Below are 17,381 nucleotides of genomic sequence, written 5' to 3' on the forward strand. Positions count from 1 at the left end.
TTGCCATGAACACAGAAACTGTGTCAAGCTACCCACGTTTTTAAAAAGCTGAGAACATCTGATGGAAACTTGCTCCAAAGTACCCAAGAATGGATGAACAAGAGCTAAATTTCATGTTTGCAGCTGTCCAACCTTCTGATTGAACAGACTGCTTGTTCACACACAGTTGATGTAGCAAGATTTGTTTAGGTCTTGACCTGAGCCCTCCTGCAGTTTCAAACTGGATTGAAATACAGACTAACTATCTTTTTCTTTTACTTCTAGCTCAAATTGCAGTGGTTTGAGTGGCAATGCATCCCTCAGTAATATTTCTGAGACCAATGAAATGGTTATGATTGGGTGTCTCCTGTGCCTTAGGCTTTTATCATATCAAATCATGACAGTCATGTTGAACCTACAGCTTCTCTTCCTTTTCTGTTGGACATATCCTACCAGACAACAGCCTAAAGACAAACTTCCAATATTTTTTTTCACCTGGTCAGAAAAACTGAGCAGGTGAATCCTATAGCTTCCAGCTCTTCCTTGGTGGTTCCCAGGTTTGGCAGTGGGTTTCATTAAATGTTTATGATTTGCACTCTGGCGTGACATACTTGTAACAGCCTTTTTCTTCAGCATTATATTTTCCATGCTAGTATTTAGCCAATCTGCTCTCTTTGCTTTTGTATTTTTATATATGCAATAATGCATATATGTATAATTACATATGTGGTATAATTACATTTTTCATGATTATATATGCCACCTTCTTTTTTAACCATTAGAGGTACCAGATGCTAATTGCCCATGTCATTCAGGCATGTGGGGCACAGAGCAGTGCTTACAGACACAAAGCTGTCAACTTCCATCTCTCTTGGGAGCAGCTGCCTCGTCATCCGATGGGCAACTGCAAGGAATGACTCACGTTTTCTGGCAAATTCCTCGCTCCTTGGACTGCTCATTGCCTCCTTTTCCTAATCCAGAGCTGCAAGTCCAAGTCTGCAACATGCTCTGTCACCAGTTTATCCTAAAAATTGCCTGTGGGTGTGGATTTGACAGGAACACAAAGTTTCATCAATCCAGACACAATTTCAGTTTTCTTTTTGTTTCTAGTTCTTAGTCATAGCTTTTCCAGATCAGATTTATGACTAGCCGCAAACCATGTGAGATTTCTGGATAAGTATTCTTTCCTATCACCTCCAACACTCTACACTGTCTCCAGTTTTCAGCTGGGGAAGCTAATGCACATGAAAGGGCTGTAATTTTCTCTTGAATGGCAGAGGTGGAAAGAGAATCAGTATCTCCTGATTCTTAGTCCGGTTCTCTAACCACTAGGACACACTGTCAAGTAGGTGTTAGCATGCCCTTTAATAAAAAATAAAAGAACAGTAAGGTCTTTAGCATAATTTCAAATAGTGAATAAAGTGATTGATAAATTATTATATAGTTAAATAATGGTTAAATTTCAATTATGCCATCAGGTTAATAACCCCTAGCTTACTTTGATAGTTTGTAAATTATGGCTAGTGAATCCAGATACAGAAATAGATAATGTGTGAAAACGGAATACAATGAAGCACTGCTAAAACAATGTATTTCTTTGGCACTTCCAAACCTCCAGAATCTAATTATGTTTCAATAATAGCCCTGGCCAGTAGGGAAGAGATACAAATTTAACCCTGAATCCATTACCAGACTGCAAAATGTCAGTTGTTTAACTTTAATTGGCAGCACTGCAGAAATTCAGAAGAATGTTGCCTTCACATGAAAATGTAGAAGTCATTTATTGAAATTAAACAAAATGATCACATCAGAACAAGTTAGTATAATACAGTTAAATACCCAGGTATACCATGGGTACAATGGCTCTTACATTTACACTGTTCGATCCACCAAGGATAATGTATTTCAGCACTGAATGAGAAGGCCAAAGGTTATTTTCCCTCTGGAAATAAATCAGCAATAGAAATCATCTCTGTAGAGAATGAGAAATTCAAGACTGGTCAGTGGTATTTTTTGAACTCAGCATGAGCTTTGCTGGCGTCCTTTTCTCAGTCCTCCTGACAGGCTGCCTTTGTGCCAGTTTGAATGGTCTTGGAAGAGTTGAGATGGTCTGCAAAAAACCTCAGTGTTTTTCTGCTTGGTGCTGTTATTGAGAGACTTCTTATTTCCCCATTAGTGTTGGAAGTACAGTAGGTGCTTTCAGTTTCAGCATTTGATGGAACAAACAAATATTAAACAAATTCAGGGAGAAGGTACTTGAGTGTCTTAGATCAATGCAATGATTCCTCAGATCTCCACACAGCCAAAATTCATCTCACCTCACTATTTAGCATGTAAGGGCATATCAGTTTCCAAGCACTGTAGCTTCTTCTCTTGATGTCTACAAATATCTCTAAGGGGCCAGTAGATCAGACCCTAATGTTGTTCTGGAATGTGTCTGGTTCAGACATTCCTCTGGTAGATTCCTGGATCTCCCCTGAAGCCCTACACCCCTACCAAAAAAAAAAAAAAAAGCCATCACATTTGCTACTTTCCTTTCCTTGGTACCAAGAGAGTTTTAACAAGAAGTTACACACTCCATTCTGTTGTTCAGAAACTACATATTTCAATTTTCTTAGAGTCCTTGGGTGAAAATCCTCTGCCCTGGTGATTTGTCAACATTCATTTGAAAGATCTGTTCTAAAGCTGTTCTACTGACAGTTTGACTTGAGATGATGGACGAATTTCTCATAAAGAAAGGAATGTCCCTAAGTGCCTCTGTCATGAGCATTGGTGTAGATAATTCATTGACTTCTCAGCTAGGGACTCATATTTCTCGTGCTCTCCTCTAACGTCTCAGTCATCCATCAGCCTGTAGGCTTACCTGTAGGCTTCCTATTTCTAGTGCACTTGAAAAAAATTACTATTATTAGGCTTAATACTTTTAGCAATTTGTTCCTCTAAAATCTTTTTTTTTTTCTTTTGGTCTACCTTATAGTTTTTTTATTTAACTTACCAGTTTTTGTGGTCTTTTAAACATAACCTGTTTGCACAGGGTCTTCACTATTTTTACTTTAAATATTCTCCTTTATTCCTCCATTTAACTATGATGGAATTTTCATGTCCTTTCAAATTTTCTTCTGAGTCTTCAGTATGGCATCTTCATAGTCTTTACACCAGCTGCAAGTATTTTAGCCTTTTAACTGACCTTTTAAATTTCCTTTTTGCATGCTTTTTCATTATTAAGTAATTTATATGTATTAAATGTTACCTGAGAAGGTTTTCTGGAGCATATCATATATACCAGTTATAATCACTGTTATGAAGTGCTTCTTCCATAGTTACATCTGAAACCAACTCCTTGGTGCCTTTTTTGGGAATGCATCAACAGCTGTTTCTCATTTTATGAAGGCAGCCAGTCAGAGAAAAATTGCTCCAAAAAAAACAGCTGTTAATGTTTTCTAAAAATTTGGTCTCTACCTCATAACTTTCACATCAGTTTAGCCACTCTGCATGAAAATACTTACATTGTGTCTTTGTGTTTGGAGGAAACAAAAGTAAAACAACAAATAATAATATCACCAAAGCTGATACCAGGGTTGAACAGAAATGCTGAGAAATTTGATGATAAAATGATTGCTGGGTATTGCACATGCTGCTATGGTTGTTGTTATTTTATAGAAAACAGAATCTAAAGAAGATGGTTTTGCAAAGTCCCTAAACAGCGTAGGATTTTTTTTTTCTCTTTCTCTTACCTGAAACCACTTAGGAGGCTTTGACAACATCTAAAAGCAATAACAAGAGGAATATTCTACTCACACTTTCACCTCATTTTTTTTTCTCACACTGTTGAAGGTTACTAATACTTTTGTACAATAGCAGAGGGGAACAGCTGCTTATCTCCTGTTGTGTGGCTGATCAACCTAGAGCAAGAAATTTTGTTGAGTTAAAGTCCGAACAGAGGTGCAAGAGCACAAAAAAAGCACTCTACTCTGCTGGTTATTTATGATAAGCTTTGGTGGCAGCAGGTTTTAACCAAAACCCAAATGCACATATTTAGAAGGAGGAATTCATCAGTATTTAGAAGGAGAAATAGAGGGCATCAAGTAGTGCAGGGATCTACTTATATACAGGTGCATTTGGCTACCCATAAGACAATGGCAACAGCTATTATACAGTCATTTGCTCATGATAACTATAACTCTATCAATGTTATTAACCTTTGGTAGATTAAGAAGACAGCAGGATCAAAGTGGACAGACTTCTAGCATGGACAGTAGAGCATCCCTTCAGAGCCATGGAAAACTTCAAGATGGACGTAACAACAATTTATTGGGACACGGCTGCACAAGAGGCTGCAGCAGCTAGTGAGATACGGCTCCATCACACACACTCACCTGGGAGGGCGAGGAAAGTTCCTCTCTGTGCATGCCTTGATCTTTGTCCCCTCGGACCCCAGGAAGTCTAACTCCTTCAAAAAGCAGGATCCCTAGCTGACCGCAAACCCACAGAGCACACCAATTGAGCATTTCTACATACAACCCTGCTCTTCTTTTGACTGTGCCACTGGAAACATGACCATCAGTGACGAAGTACAATTTTATATGTAAGTTTGACTTTTCTCTCAAAATCCTGGAACAAAACTTGAAACAGTTCATTAGGCAGCCTCTCAAAGATTGCCAAGATTCTGGCTACTTGCAAGAGACAAAGTTATATTGGGGCCAGCTTTATTCTGAAGACTTTACGTTTTCCTCTCTGTCTCTGTTAATTAAAATGGTCCAATTTGGAATTTTTGTGAAACTGCTAAACACAGCAGTTTCTGAGCATCTGCTTTTGAGTTTATAATGGATGTATATGATGTAAATACATGAATGTAGTGTCAAATAGGCCAAACACCAAATAATTTCATTTAACCACCTGAAACCCATTGAAAATTTGCAGCGTGAATGTATTCACATTGTTCTTTATGCATTCTGCTTAGTAGTAAAAGATGTGACTCTGGCCAAGTCAAAGTTTTGCTAATGATTTTAGTGGATGCAGGATCAGACATATTAGTAGCGTATTGTAACTATGACAAAGAAAGATCTTTTTATTAGTAACAATAGGCTGACCAAGCCAGAGTTGAAAAGCAGCTTAGTAAGGAGAGCTAAAAACATTAGAAATTTGCTCAGATCCATAGTTAGATGTTATAAAATGTGAAGGTGTTACATGTGTCTCTGTTTTCATGGATCTATTCTGGATAAGAACTGTCTTGAATAGAAAGCAACACACTTTATCCAAAACATTACTGACATGAAAGCCTTTTTTTTTGTTTTGTAGCATCCACAATTCCATGCATTTGTGGTATTTTACAACTTGTATATCCACATTTTGATAATAAATGCATGCTTGTTCTGTCCTATTGTGCTTTTATTTTTTAAAAATTATCATCCATAAGCAAATTTCATTTTCAACTTTTTAAAACAAATAAATTAGGCTTTTGGAAGTGATAAGTATTTTATTTATAATACTCTATTTTTACTGTATTGTTTCTGTTTTATCTTTTACAAAACAAAGTTCTTTGTAATTGAATCTATTTTTAAATTTGGTTTCACATTATATGTAATTTTTGTCACAAAATTTTCATAAAACACAGTTTTTTACAGCTCCATGAAATGATATGGTGTTCCTATGAACAGCAGAACAGTTTACAGCTGTAGTAAGGTAGAGATTTTACATCTTTCATGAATACAGTGTGCATTTACTTGCTTAATTTGGGCATAGACTGAAATAATTGTAAGATCAAGGAAAGGAGCAGTGTTTCTCTGGTCCTGAGAGGACAGGTTTCATTGTCCAGAATAAACTGCTTCATGCTCATCTCTTCTTATAATGACCTTTTTCTTGCTTAATTTTGGTTTCACTTGGGAAGGACCAACATGGATAACATTCCACACAATTTCTGGAAATTCAGAATCACAGAACAGGTGGAGTTTCAAGGGACCTTTGGAGATCATTTGGTTCAACCCTCCCTGCTCAAGCAGGGCCCACTAAAACAGGCTGCCCAGGACCACGTCCTGTTGAGTTTTGAATATTTCCAAGGATGGAGACTCCACAACCTCCCCGGGCAGCCTGTTCCAGTGTTCAGTCACCCTCACAACCACCCTTCTTATGTTCAGCTGGGATTTCCTGTGTTTCAGTTTGTATCCCTGTCTCTCAGGCTGTCACTAGCCACCACGGAGAAGAGTCTGGCTCAGTTTTCTTTACTTCCTCCCATCAGGTATTTATACATACTGATAAGACCTGCCCTGAGCCTTCTCTTCTCCAGGCTGAACAGTCTGAGCTCTCTAGGCCTCTCCTCCTATGACAGATGTTTCAGTCCCTTAATCATCTCTGCGGCCCTTTGCTGGACTCGGTCCAATATCTCCATATCTCTCTTGTACTGGGGAGCCCAGAACTGGACACAGCACTCCAGGCGTGGCCTTACCAGGGCTGAGCAGAGGGGAAGGATCACCTCCCTTGACCTGCTGGCAATGTTTTCTTGATGCAGCCCAGGAGGCTGTTGGCCTTCTTTGCCATGACGGTGCATTGCTGGTCCATGTTCAATTTGTTGTCCACCAGGACCTCTGGTCCTGGTCTGCAAACCTGAGAGCTATTGCTTTGTTCTAATTAAAATACATCTTGATCTTGGATCTTGATCTGGATCTTAATCCCGGAAAAAAATGAAAAAAAAATTTATTTTAGTAATCTCACAGAAATTAACGGCACTCTTCATAAGTAAGCGTTTGCAGGATCCATGCTATATCAGATAATATAGGTTAGAGCCATGGAATTTTTAGAAGTAAGGTCAGTAATATGTCAAGATTATCCAAAAATTTCCAATTTGAAAAACACCTGGCAAAAAAAGGAAGACAATTATAAACATTAATTTTTGTATGTAATTACGATTGTTTTGAGTGACAAGAGTTATTATGGGTGATCTTGTACAAAGTCAACAATATAGGATGCATTGGCACTAACATATATATTAAGACTGAGAATGCATTCCTGAAGTGAATCTCCCAGTCTTTCCATTTTACTGCATTTTGGTTCACATTGTAGCACACAAATCAGATTCTTTTTGGATGACACTAAACCAGAAGATGTGTTCCAGGAGCACACTTAATGCCATCCTTCCATCCTTGGGCCTTTAGATCACAGAAACAGATTAGAGCAAGTCTGTAGTGAAAGCTCCTGCAATGCATCTAGAACAGATGTCAGGTCTGCATCACCGACTCCTTCACTCTACAGAACCCCTCCTATTAGGCTGCACCACTTGCACATACAGCCATAAAGAAGCCTGTGTTTATAGAATAAAATAAATTCTTCTAAAGGAAGAATTCATCTGATCCAAAGTCAGGTTATCAAAACTTCATCAGTGATAGTATTGCAGACTGAGTCTTTTTTTTTTTTTTTTTCTGCAGATAGAATTTAATTAGGGGCAGGAATTTACTGAACATTTACTGTCTGATCTGGCTGGCTGCAGGGTATCTCTGCCAATGTTCTACTACACTGATTTTGAGAGGAGCCTGGTTATTTTATAGCTGGCATCTCCTTAAAAATGTTTGCACCCTGTATTGTGCACAAATGCAAGCTCACTCTGACACTCTTTAATTTCATGCTCATTGCTGCGTGGTCATTTCTCAAACAACTTGCTACTGTTTGCACAAATAATCATGGCACTAGGGCTCAGATCTATCCAGAGGCCATGGCACTCTGATTGACTGTAAGCTGAACTTTACACTGCATGTAATTATCCTCGTCTACACATTGCACAGCTCAAACAATACCCTCAGCTACACTGTGGAAACCCAAATAAATTTTTAATCCCTCTTTCCTTTTAACCAACATAGATATAATGAACTGGCCTGTCACAGGAGACCATGAAGAAGTAAAAGAACTCAGCTCCTTTTGTAATAGCTTGTGCTTTCTGAGGATTAGAGGAGTAATACAAGAAAAGGAATCACAGTCTGGGAACAAGCCTGAGAAGTCTTTGGATAGGATTTGTCTTAGGTTTGTCTTAGCCTTAGACATGTACAAAATATACACTTCTGCAGCTGAGTTAGTCAGATCTAGAGTCAAAAATAAAGAGAAAGAGAAAAAAAAAAGATGCTTTCAGGATGTGGTGTACTTGCTCTATCTTGACTGTCTCTGTCAGCAGCTGGATCTCACTGCAGCCCTGCCTCCATGGAGCAGGAAGCAGGGGTCCACGGGCAGAGCAGATGCAGACACGTGCATTAAACGCTGACGTTTAGTCAGATAAATCCTGCTTGTTACGTCACAGACATTTGGTGGAGATGCAGTCTTAACTACTTATGAAGAAATGAGAACATTTCTGATCATTTCAGCACACGAAAGACTGAGTCATTTAAACAGTTTCTGTCCATACATGGGAAAGGCTGGAGAAGTTACGCAACAACACACCCTTGCAATGAGCACTGCCTTGCTTTTCCAGCACAAAGGAGCAGAAAGGAAAACAGGCAAGGCAACCCAAATAAGCCATGGACGCTTTTTGCAAAATACTCAGTGAGATGGAGGCAAAAAACAATGTGAGGCAGTAATAAAACCAAAAGAAGCTCCTTGGGACTCATTTATTCCATACAGCTTTATTGCCTTACAAAAGCAGCTAGTGATCTCAACTCCCAAAGTCTCATCTGGTTTCTTCAAGTCATTTCAAGGGTAAAATATTTTGTCTTATTTCTGTTCCAAATGGAGAAAAGAGAAGGAAGTCTGTCTAGCTGGTTGTTCACACAGCTGGAAAAGCAGTTTGCTGCTACAAATTTTCATTGCAATGCCACTTGCTTCCCAGTGTTACATTTCTGATCACACATGCGCATTCCCACAGTACCATTCCATGTCAAACTCTGCCAGATTTACCTTCTGTTCAGCTTGCTCCTTCTACATTGTGTATTAAATATTGGCACAGTACTGAAAGTGTTTAATTACTAACTGTCATAAAATACAAATGGATCCTTTCATCTGTAGTCATGACAAAAATGATTGATGGAATATTTTCAGAAATTCTTCCATAGATTTTTTGGGGATGGTGGTAACAGATCTTTGCACCCTATTCAAAATTACATCAGATTACATAATAGAGGAAATAATAGGCAGCTATCTATCCATCCCATTCATTTAGGTATTTTCTGATTGCAGAAATATATGATCACAATTTAAAATTAATTTTTAGCAGTTTAAACCTAAATACTTGCATATTGGGATGTATTAGGGGACTTTGAATGGCTGACCAAGACCCACAGCATTTTTCTGCTTTCCAGTTGGGTGGCTATGCCAACACTTCTGCTGTGAAAAACATGTATTCCAACATAGTTAAAGCTTTGAGGTTTTGGACAGGTACATTCACAGGTTTTGTGCCAGAAAGACATAACTTTGTGGTGGGGATTGGAAAGGAAGCATATACTCTAAGGGCATTCACTTAAAAAAAAGCAATTGTACTCATGAGCCTCCTATGCCAGAATCTGCCTCAAGAGCAGATCTGGAACAAACCATCATCATGCAAGTAATCACCATTATTTCTGTATCTGGCCCAGATTTCATCTGTGGCTAAATAGATTCATTTTTGGAGGCTCCTAATGACAAGGGACTGAAGTCAATACTCCCCCTACCTCCAGGTTGGTCTGCGCAGACTCTACCTTCTTCTATGGCAAAATGAACAGCAACTTGTGGAAGCTGCTGGAGCATAAGTCATTCACCCTGCTAGAAAAAAACAAGAATATTTTCTCCTGTATAGCAGTTGCAGCTTGGTCCCTTAGCACATGCTGCCAACATATCCTCTGGCTAATTTTGAATGAGAAATAATGTAAAGCTTGTACAGATCCTTCTGGTACTATGCAAAAGCCTCCATGCTAGATTGGTGTGATTTTTTTAAACAAGAACTTTGCAGTTCTTCTTCTGGATTTCTTATGCATGTTGTGCTTAATCATCTTAGCTTCCATCAGAGTTGTTACTTCTGTTTATCTTTATTTTAATGATTGGATCAACTGCTCTCTGGCCAGCAGGGAAAAATATTTTGATATTTTTGGCATTCATTTAGCAATGCAAATTCAGTTGTTATAATCATGTTTATGAGAAAACACACAGTACAATCAGGACCTTAATAATGACTGATATTAGGTCTATTCCATACATCAATGATCTTGGCTCAGATATACAAACTGTATTTTTCGTCATTTTTAATTTGGAAGGAGGAATGTGCATAATCAATTAGAGCATTTTTTACAGAATAGCCAAACAGTCCTCCATGAGTCCTCCCAGAAGTTCAAAATCAGAACCTAAGGCAGCAAGTTTTGTTGTTCAGTGTTTGGGGTTCTTTTAAGTCATAAACGATAAAATAAAGATATAAGAATCTCTGTAACATTCAATCCCCCTTAAGAGAAATAGGACTAAGAACAATTCTAAAATCCCAGTGCATCTAAACCTTATGTCCATGAATAGAATTATATGAAATCTGTGCCCTTTGAATGAAATTACACTAATGCATTTAGTGACAGACATATTCATGAGCAAGAATTTGTTAGAACTAGAGCTCTGGAGAAATGTTTAATGCTCCTTATTTTTTCACTGTTTTGATATGTTATGTTACATTCCTGAAATTTTTCCACAGTGATTATTTTGTACTTGAGAATCCCTCTTGGAAGAGTACTATAGAATTTAATTAATAGTTATACCTTTGCTATAGTCTTCAGTCAATGTGCTAAGATATTAAAGTAATTTCTGTGTGGTTAATTAGTAAGGAGGGAATACTTTAAGTCTTAAATCCTATCAGGATAAATACCATATTCACACATTAAGATAAGTCAGACACTACTGTAAGGAATTTACAGTTTGACCTAGCTTTATAAGATATAACCTGAAACTGGAGAAAGCATTGTTCAAGGAGGCAGGTAATAGTGAAATCAGGTTATTAAATGCAATGAGCAACCATATAATGTAGATTTACGGATTTTTTTCTCTATTAAATTACATGCAACATTTCCTTAAACACCATAAATATCCCACTTATATTTGAAAGCTCAGACTATATAATCTTGGACAGCAGGGAAAGAGCTGAGGGAGTGGAGAGGCAGCAGTGCCAGCTTGCTGTTATACTCTTAGCTGCTGTCATTAATACCTTGTCCTTTGTCCAGTTTAGGCCAACTATAGCACAAGAGATTATTTCCACCGAGGAGAATATCTCTGCAACTGCAGAATCAAACAAAAGAGAGAAGTGACGAGTTGAAATGAAGACGTATACAAACAGAATGACACCCCAGCCAAGGGGGCTGGCTTGTTCCCTCTGCACCACCTCCAGAGAACGAAGATGTTGGCCAAACCATGTCTACAGCAGAGCCAGTCACCATGGGCTCCTCTGTATGACGCATGGAGAGAGACAGGCTCTTTTAAGACAAGATTCCTTTCACCCTGAAGTAAATATTTTCGGTCAGATGAACTGCACCCTAAAAGTGGCTTTTTCTTTCCATTTACTGCAGAGGGAATCTAGGGTGACTGGTTCAACTGCAAATATCTCAAGGTCACATCCATTGCCTTCCTCTTTTTATCACCAGTCACTCTGGTGACAATTCCTCTTTCTCTCTTTGCCTCACATGGTCTCCAAACTGGGAAGTACTCCTTACGAAAAGTCATTCTTTGAACTTTAATCTTCCTTCCAACTTTGTAAAGGCTCCCTGCCAGGATGACACCAACAGACATGGTGCCTGTAGGAAAGAAGCAAGACTGTCTGCCTGCAATGCTCCAGCCCTATTATCAGGATCAGGAGGAAGCAGACCCTTCAAGCTGTCATGTCTTGCTTTTCTCGGTCGTGTGTAGTTTCACCTTCCTCTTCCATTTCTCTCCTAAATTAACTCAGTTGGCTCTTTCCTATTCTCTCAAAACATCTATTAATGCGTAAACTTTCCCAGCACTACAGCCTTCCCAGAACTCCAGCTCTAAGAGCCCCTGTCCTAGTTTCAGCCCGGGTTCACCCCTTCTGTGCACAGCATGCTCGGGGTCCTTTGAAAGGAGGCTGCTTTTCCTGTCCTTGTCTCGATGTTGTCTTGTGCCTGAATGAGACTTTTAAAAGTATATCAGAGGGCAATATCATTTACACCCAAAGTCATTCTTCAAGTCAGCTAAGGTATTTGCTGTCATTACACCCTCATCCTGCCCCTTACTGACTCATCCTCCCCACCCACCCCCACCCCCAGAAACATTTTTGGTTGCTGAGCCTGCAAATACATTGAGCTCATGACAGTTCCATTTCCCTCCCTACTTTATTTCAGTGGCTCCAGTGAGTTATTTATTTTCTGCCCGGGTTATATCTATAGTCCTTGCCTTTCACACAGCCTGCCAGAGGCATTCACTCCACCAGTCTGTTCCTTTGGTGACATCCATGTACGAACACTGGGCAGCGATGGCGCACAGAAATCAGTCACCAGCTGAACACCGTTTTGACTGACATGGACCAATCACTTCCCTCCCAAAGTCAAGCCAAATACTACTCAAAGACATACATTCACATGGCCTTCTCTTGACAGTGAACCAGTCTGATAAAAGACTCAGTTTGCCAGCTATTCAGTTATTGTAAAGATGAGTCAAAAACTCCTGGAATTAAGGGTCTTGGAAATGCTTATAGCCTGTTGAAAACCTGTCAAATCTACCAGTCAGAGTGCTTTGGAGGATTTTCTTGTTATATGTTAGCATTCTTCTTATTTCAGTACAGGGCTTTATTTTACCTTTACAGAGAGAAACACAGTAATACTGAGCAGATAATAAAAAGAAAGAACACTAAATACACAGCAATAGAACCAGCCAAGCTACATATGTTTTAAAGACATTTCTGAAATATGGTTTCACCATCTTATAAACACAGCTATTTGAACAAGCAAAGTAGTTTTCTTGCAAATAAGAGAGACATAGTTAAACAATCTGTGCAGAGAAATGCCCCTAAATATATGTAAATGATAGTGTGCTCTCATTACCTTCTTCTCATTATTTTCTTCAAGACAAAGTACCTGCTAAGTCCTGTATTAGTAACATTGAATTCTGCAGGTCATGCTATGTGAAATATATTAAAAACAGTAACACCATCTGATATTATCAGTTTTAATTTTATTCCACTCTGGGTTTTTTTCAATTTTGAAGATGAATAGGAACACACAACTAGTCTTTTTGGTATCCTTCATTGCTTCATATTGTCCTCACGCGTATTTGTCTCCTCTTCAAAAATACAAACACTCACCTGACAACACAAGCACAATTATTCTCCTGTTGCCAGGTTTTCAATCTTTCCTCACACAAAAAGCTTTGTGTCTCTAAGATACTGTGCCATTCTTCTCTAGAGAAACTTCTCTCTGGACTACACTGTTTTCTTAAGATTACCCCACCAGGACTGTAAGTTATTCAAATGGGTCTGTATTATCATTTTAAGATGCATATCTTCATACTGTCACATTCTTCACACTACTGAGGGGTCTTGGGATGGGGGGTTGTTTAAGGAGTTAAGATTTTTTTTATATATTACAGCAATACATATAGCTCACTGAGACTGCCCCTTTCAATCTTGAGCATGTCAATACTGAGTTTCACTTCCCATTTTGTTGTGCAGTCATCTTTCATTGGCAAATTTATTGGTTTATTGAACCAGTGCCTATACCATGCATATATCTCTGCTTTTCTTGAAGAGCGTACATTTGTATGAGTAGGTTAACTAACTAACTGCATTTTTATCCTTGAAAAAATGAGTATCTACTTCAGTTGTGATAGCTGGGAATAATATATAAAACCTTTTCTATTAAGCACACTTCAAGCAAAATCTTTTCTTGCTTCCCATCAGCTGCTCAAGTCAGGCTCTAAATGAATGTTACAAGATTTGAAATGCATTATCTGCTGGAAATATGCTTTTATTCCTCTTGAAGACATTTATTCCAAATCTGTTTCCATAGAAATAATACAGTGATCCCTGTGATCTTTTTTTACGCAATGATATGCTCATTATGTCGCATATACACATTAAAGAATAATTGAAAGGTTGCCTGTGAGAGATACTTTTCATTCATCTGCCTCATGCTCACCAACAGCTTCGTAATGTGTATCCATTTACAAGAGACAAGTCAAAATATACAGGTATAGGAGAACTTCTGTTGCATAAAAAGCAGATTTTTCTTGTCAATAGGGTAGAAGAAGCCTCAGTCTTCCAAGCCAAGCAATACACTTAAATATAATGAGACATAATGTAACCACATCTGCAAATGTGTTTGAAAATAAAATCTTTCTCACTTTCTCTCCACAGATTTGAGATCTGCAAAATTCCTGCCAGAAAAGATAGTATAAGGATTTAGAGTAGGCTGGAGAGAAGGAAGCGATTCTAGGAGACAGTTAAGTACACTGTGGCCCAATACTTGGAATGTGATAATGTTTTGCTGTTAAATGATGTGTCTTCCTGAATCAGGGTGGTTTTCTTGACATAACAAGGCAAGACTAGGCATAAAACTAACACTGAAACATACTTCTGTTGCTCCAGCCATAATTCAGTGTTATCTGGATGAACTGTATTACAAGGGAAAGATTTTTTTTTCAAAGTGCTTGTACATGCTATCATGAGCAATTATAGATAGATAAATTCCTGCGTGAGTTTTTATCCAAATTTTCTGAAGCATTTTGAACTTTCTTCCCTTTTGTATGTCTCCATTTTTGCATACCTTCTATACCCCTGTGACCTGCCCCACTCCCTCTCCCGAGAATTTCATCTGAACTCTGAACTAAGCCCCTCTGCTTCCCACCGGCTTTTGTATGCAAGGAGAATTAACTTTGTCCTAGATTTAGTGATATTAATTATTTGTACTTCAGAGAAAGGTCTTCTTTAACTGTAATGGATGCCATGAAGAGTGGAGTTATGAAATCTCCACTGTTCTGACAGTCCTCCCTGGATCCACTTAGGCATATCTTCTGGATCTTATGATGTAACATAGTTCTAATGGAGGGCTTTGGTGGCTAAAATATTGAAGTGCTGTAAATTTAGATGCCTGAACCATGGAGCCCAGGGAAACTCAGAGCCATGTGTTTGGAGCCTACTCTTTCCTATTGCTTTACAGGGAGGAGATTAAGGCACCACAGGACCCAGAGCAATTGTGTCAAATATAGAGAGCTCACTAGTAAAATATTTTAAGCACTGGGGTATGTCTAACAGTCCCTTCTCTCTTAAGGCAATGGGGCCTTCAGCCAGCTCAGATCTACAGCCTGAAATTCTCTCCTAGGGAAGAACAGGCAGATACAGCTCTCCTAGAGAGAGTATACTCCCAGACCCACAATACTCACAACCGCTTAACAGTGAGAACATTCATCCAAAAAATGGTAAGTGTGAGTCTGAGACCGTCCACAGCCTAGGGAGCTTAAAATATGTGCTTCCAGGACAGTGGCCAGAAAGTAGAAAGAGCAGAGGATCTCTTTTCCCCAGTCTCTGAAGAAAAGAACTCAAGATTAACAGGACCCTCTAACAAATCTTCAACTAGGGGAAGAATAGCTATGAAAATAAACAAGGCAGCATTATATAGAAGACTGTACAGAAGAGTACAATGTATGCAATATAAAACATGAAATTCAAAAAAATATCTTTGTATATGCTGTTCAAGTCCCACATCTATGTTACTTATGCTCAAGTTCAGCTACAGGACTAAAAGTGGTTCTCTTTAATCAGTATTCGTATTAGTGTTCAAACTATAATTCATATTCCTTAGAGACAGGTACCTTTCTCAGTTCCAGCTTTTTAAAATGAGAATGAACTACTCTTCAAATATTAACTTTGATGTATTTCAGGAATTTCTTTATTTTGGTTGGAAGAAAATGATTTGCTCCAACAAATCTTAATGTCTGTATGTTTTGCTTTTTCTATTTGACTATAATATTTCTTTATTGACAAAAATCATTTTAGAAAAATATGACAATTTTAATATTTAACAACATCTGTCTCCTGGTTTTAAGACATATGAGAAATGACAGTTGCTTCTAAATTTATATTATTTAAAAACAATTATACTGAATGATCTTTTTTGTTGCATGAAGAATTTGGTATAGTGTGTGGGGTGAGAGGGGGAAACTTTTTTTAACATAAATTGCAGTTGGCAGGAGCTCATCATTAACACTCATGCAGAATTTTATTTTGCCAAAAAGACAGAAGTGTGTACCACAAGGGAAGATGGGGGACATAAGGCTAAGAAAATTCATTTCATTTGCTGCAAAAATGAACTGGCAAGTGAATACCATTCAGCCAGCCTGTATGATAGTCATCAAAAACAAAATGTAGAGGAAAGAGACAATGTGCAGTGATTCCAAAGTAAGGAGCACTATATCCCTTGATCTTGTATTCACAAATCATGTTACCTAAAAAAGGTCCCTTCAATTTAAAGGATGCAAGAGAAACTACTAGGGCTGTTACAGATCTGTTTCCATGGATGATGAAAGCAGCAACATAAAAGCAAGTGTCACCTGAAGTATTTTCTTTTACTTTCAAGATAAAATCTTGGAAATCTTGGTAAAAGCAATGGAAATCTATCAAAATGTTTTCTTCTGACATGTTCCTGGTAATTATCGTGACTGATATAAACCTTGTTAAATAGCCACCAGTGTCTGCTAGAAAAGTGGAGAATGGATTCCCTTCCCACAATCAGTCTAAATATAAATGTCTTGAGGAAAGATGACCAAAATGAAAAAGTCAGGTTGATATTTCATAGTTAAATCAAATCAAAGAATGTCTCCAGATATTTTTTTAACTGACAAACCTTTTGCTTACTACTAAACATGTACAGACATAATAGACGAACATTATTTATATTGTAAGTAGGTTTTGGGCGCTTGCCTACCACTTCCTATTTTGATTAGCTTCTCCAGTTTTAGGAACAAAATGATTAAAATTCTCTCCAAGTGTGATATATGGCTCAGGTTAATTTTATTTTTAAGAGGATGCTAGCTTTCTCCATTTCCCCATTTCAGAGACTGAAGACAGAGAGCTATATGGCATTTTACTCACTGTTAAAAAAGGTGAGTTCAGCTCTAATTCCATCCCCACAGAAAACCTGCAAGCAGATGCTAAGAGATTATCACAGCAGAAATTTCAGGGTTGTCTGTAACGGTACCTGAGCATAACCTCAAATTCATATCCCAAGTCAAGAATGGGGTACAGTCAAGGAGAAGTGCACTACAGTCTCAGCCACAAGCAGATCCCTAATCTCAGTTTATCCTGCTTATATGATAGACATTTTATTCTGAAATAAAGCCAAACTACAGCCAATAAGGGCATAAAGTACCAAGGCTGCAGAATGTCTGACCCTCTCTGTGACAAAATGACCTATGACAGTGTTGTACCATCTTCAGTAAAATGCTAATAAACCTAAAGACAAAATGATCTATGATGCCAA

At 38.2% G+C, this 17,381-nt stretch overlaps 1 protein-coding gene across 2 annotated transcripts in view; it reads left to right on the plus strand.

Moving 5' to 3' along the window:
- The window catches only part of STK32B (serine/threonine kinase 32B), a 182,993-nt gene extending 177,189 nt beyond the window's left edge, over positions 1-5,804 (plus strand). For both annotated transcript variants that reach the window (XM_067297180.1, XM_067297181.1), the window contains one exon: positions 4,188-5,804. In XM_067297180.1, coding sequence (XP_067153281.1) covers positions 4,188-4,326 — 139 coding nt within the window. In that variant the 3' untranslated portion in view covers positions 4,327-5,804. The remainder of the gene's footprint in view (positions 1-4,187) is intronic.
- The last annotated feature ends 11,577 nt before the right edge of the window (positions 5,805-17,381 follow it).

Source organism: Apteryx mantelli, chromosome 5 (assembly GCF_036417845.1).
Source record: "Apteryx mantelli isolate bAptMan1 chromosome 5, bAptMan1.hap1, whole genome shotgun sequence".
Classification (NCBI taxonomy): Eukaryota; Metazoa; Chordata; class Aves; order Apterygiformes; family Apterygidae; genus Apteryx; species Apteryx mantelli.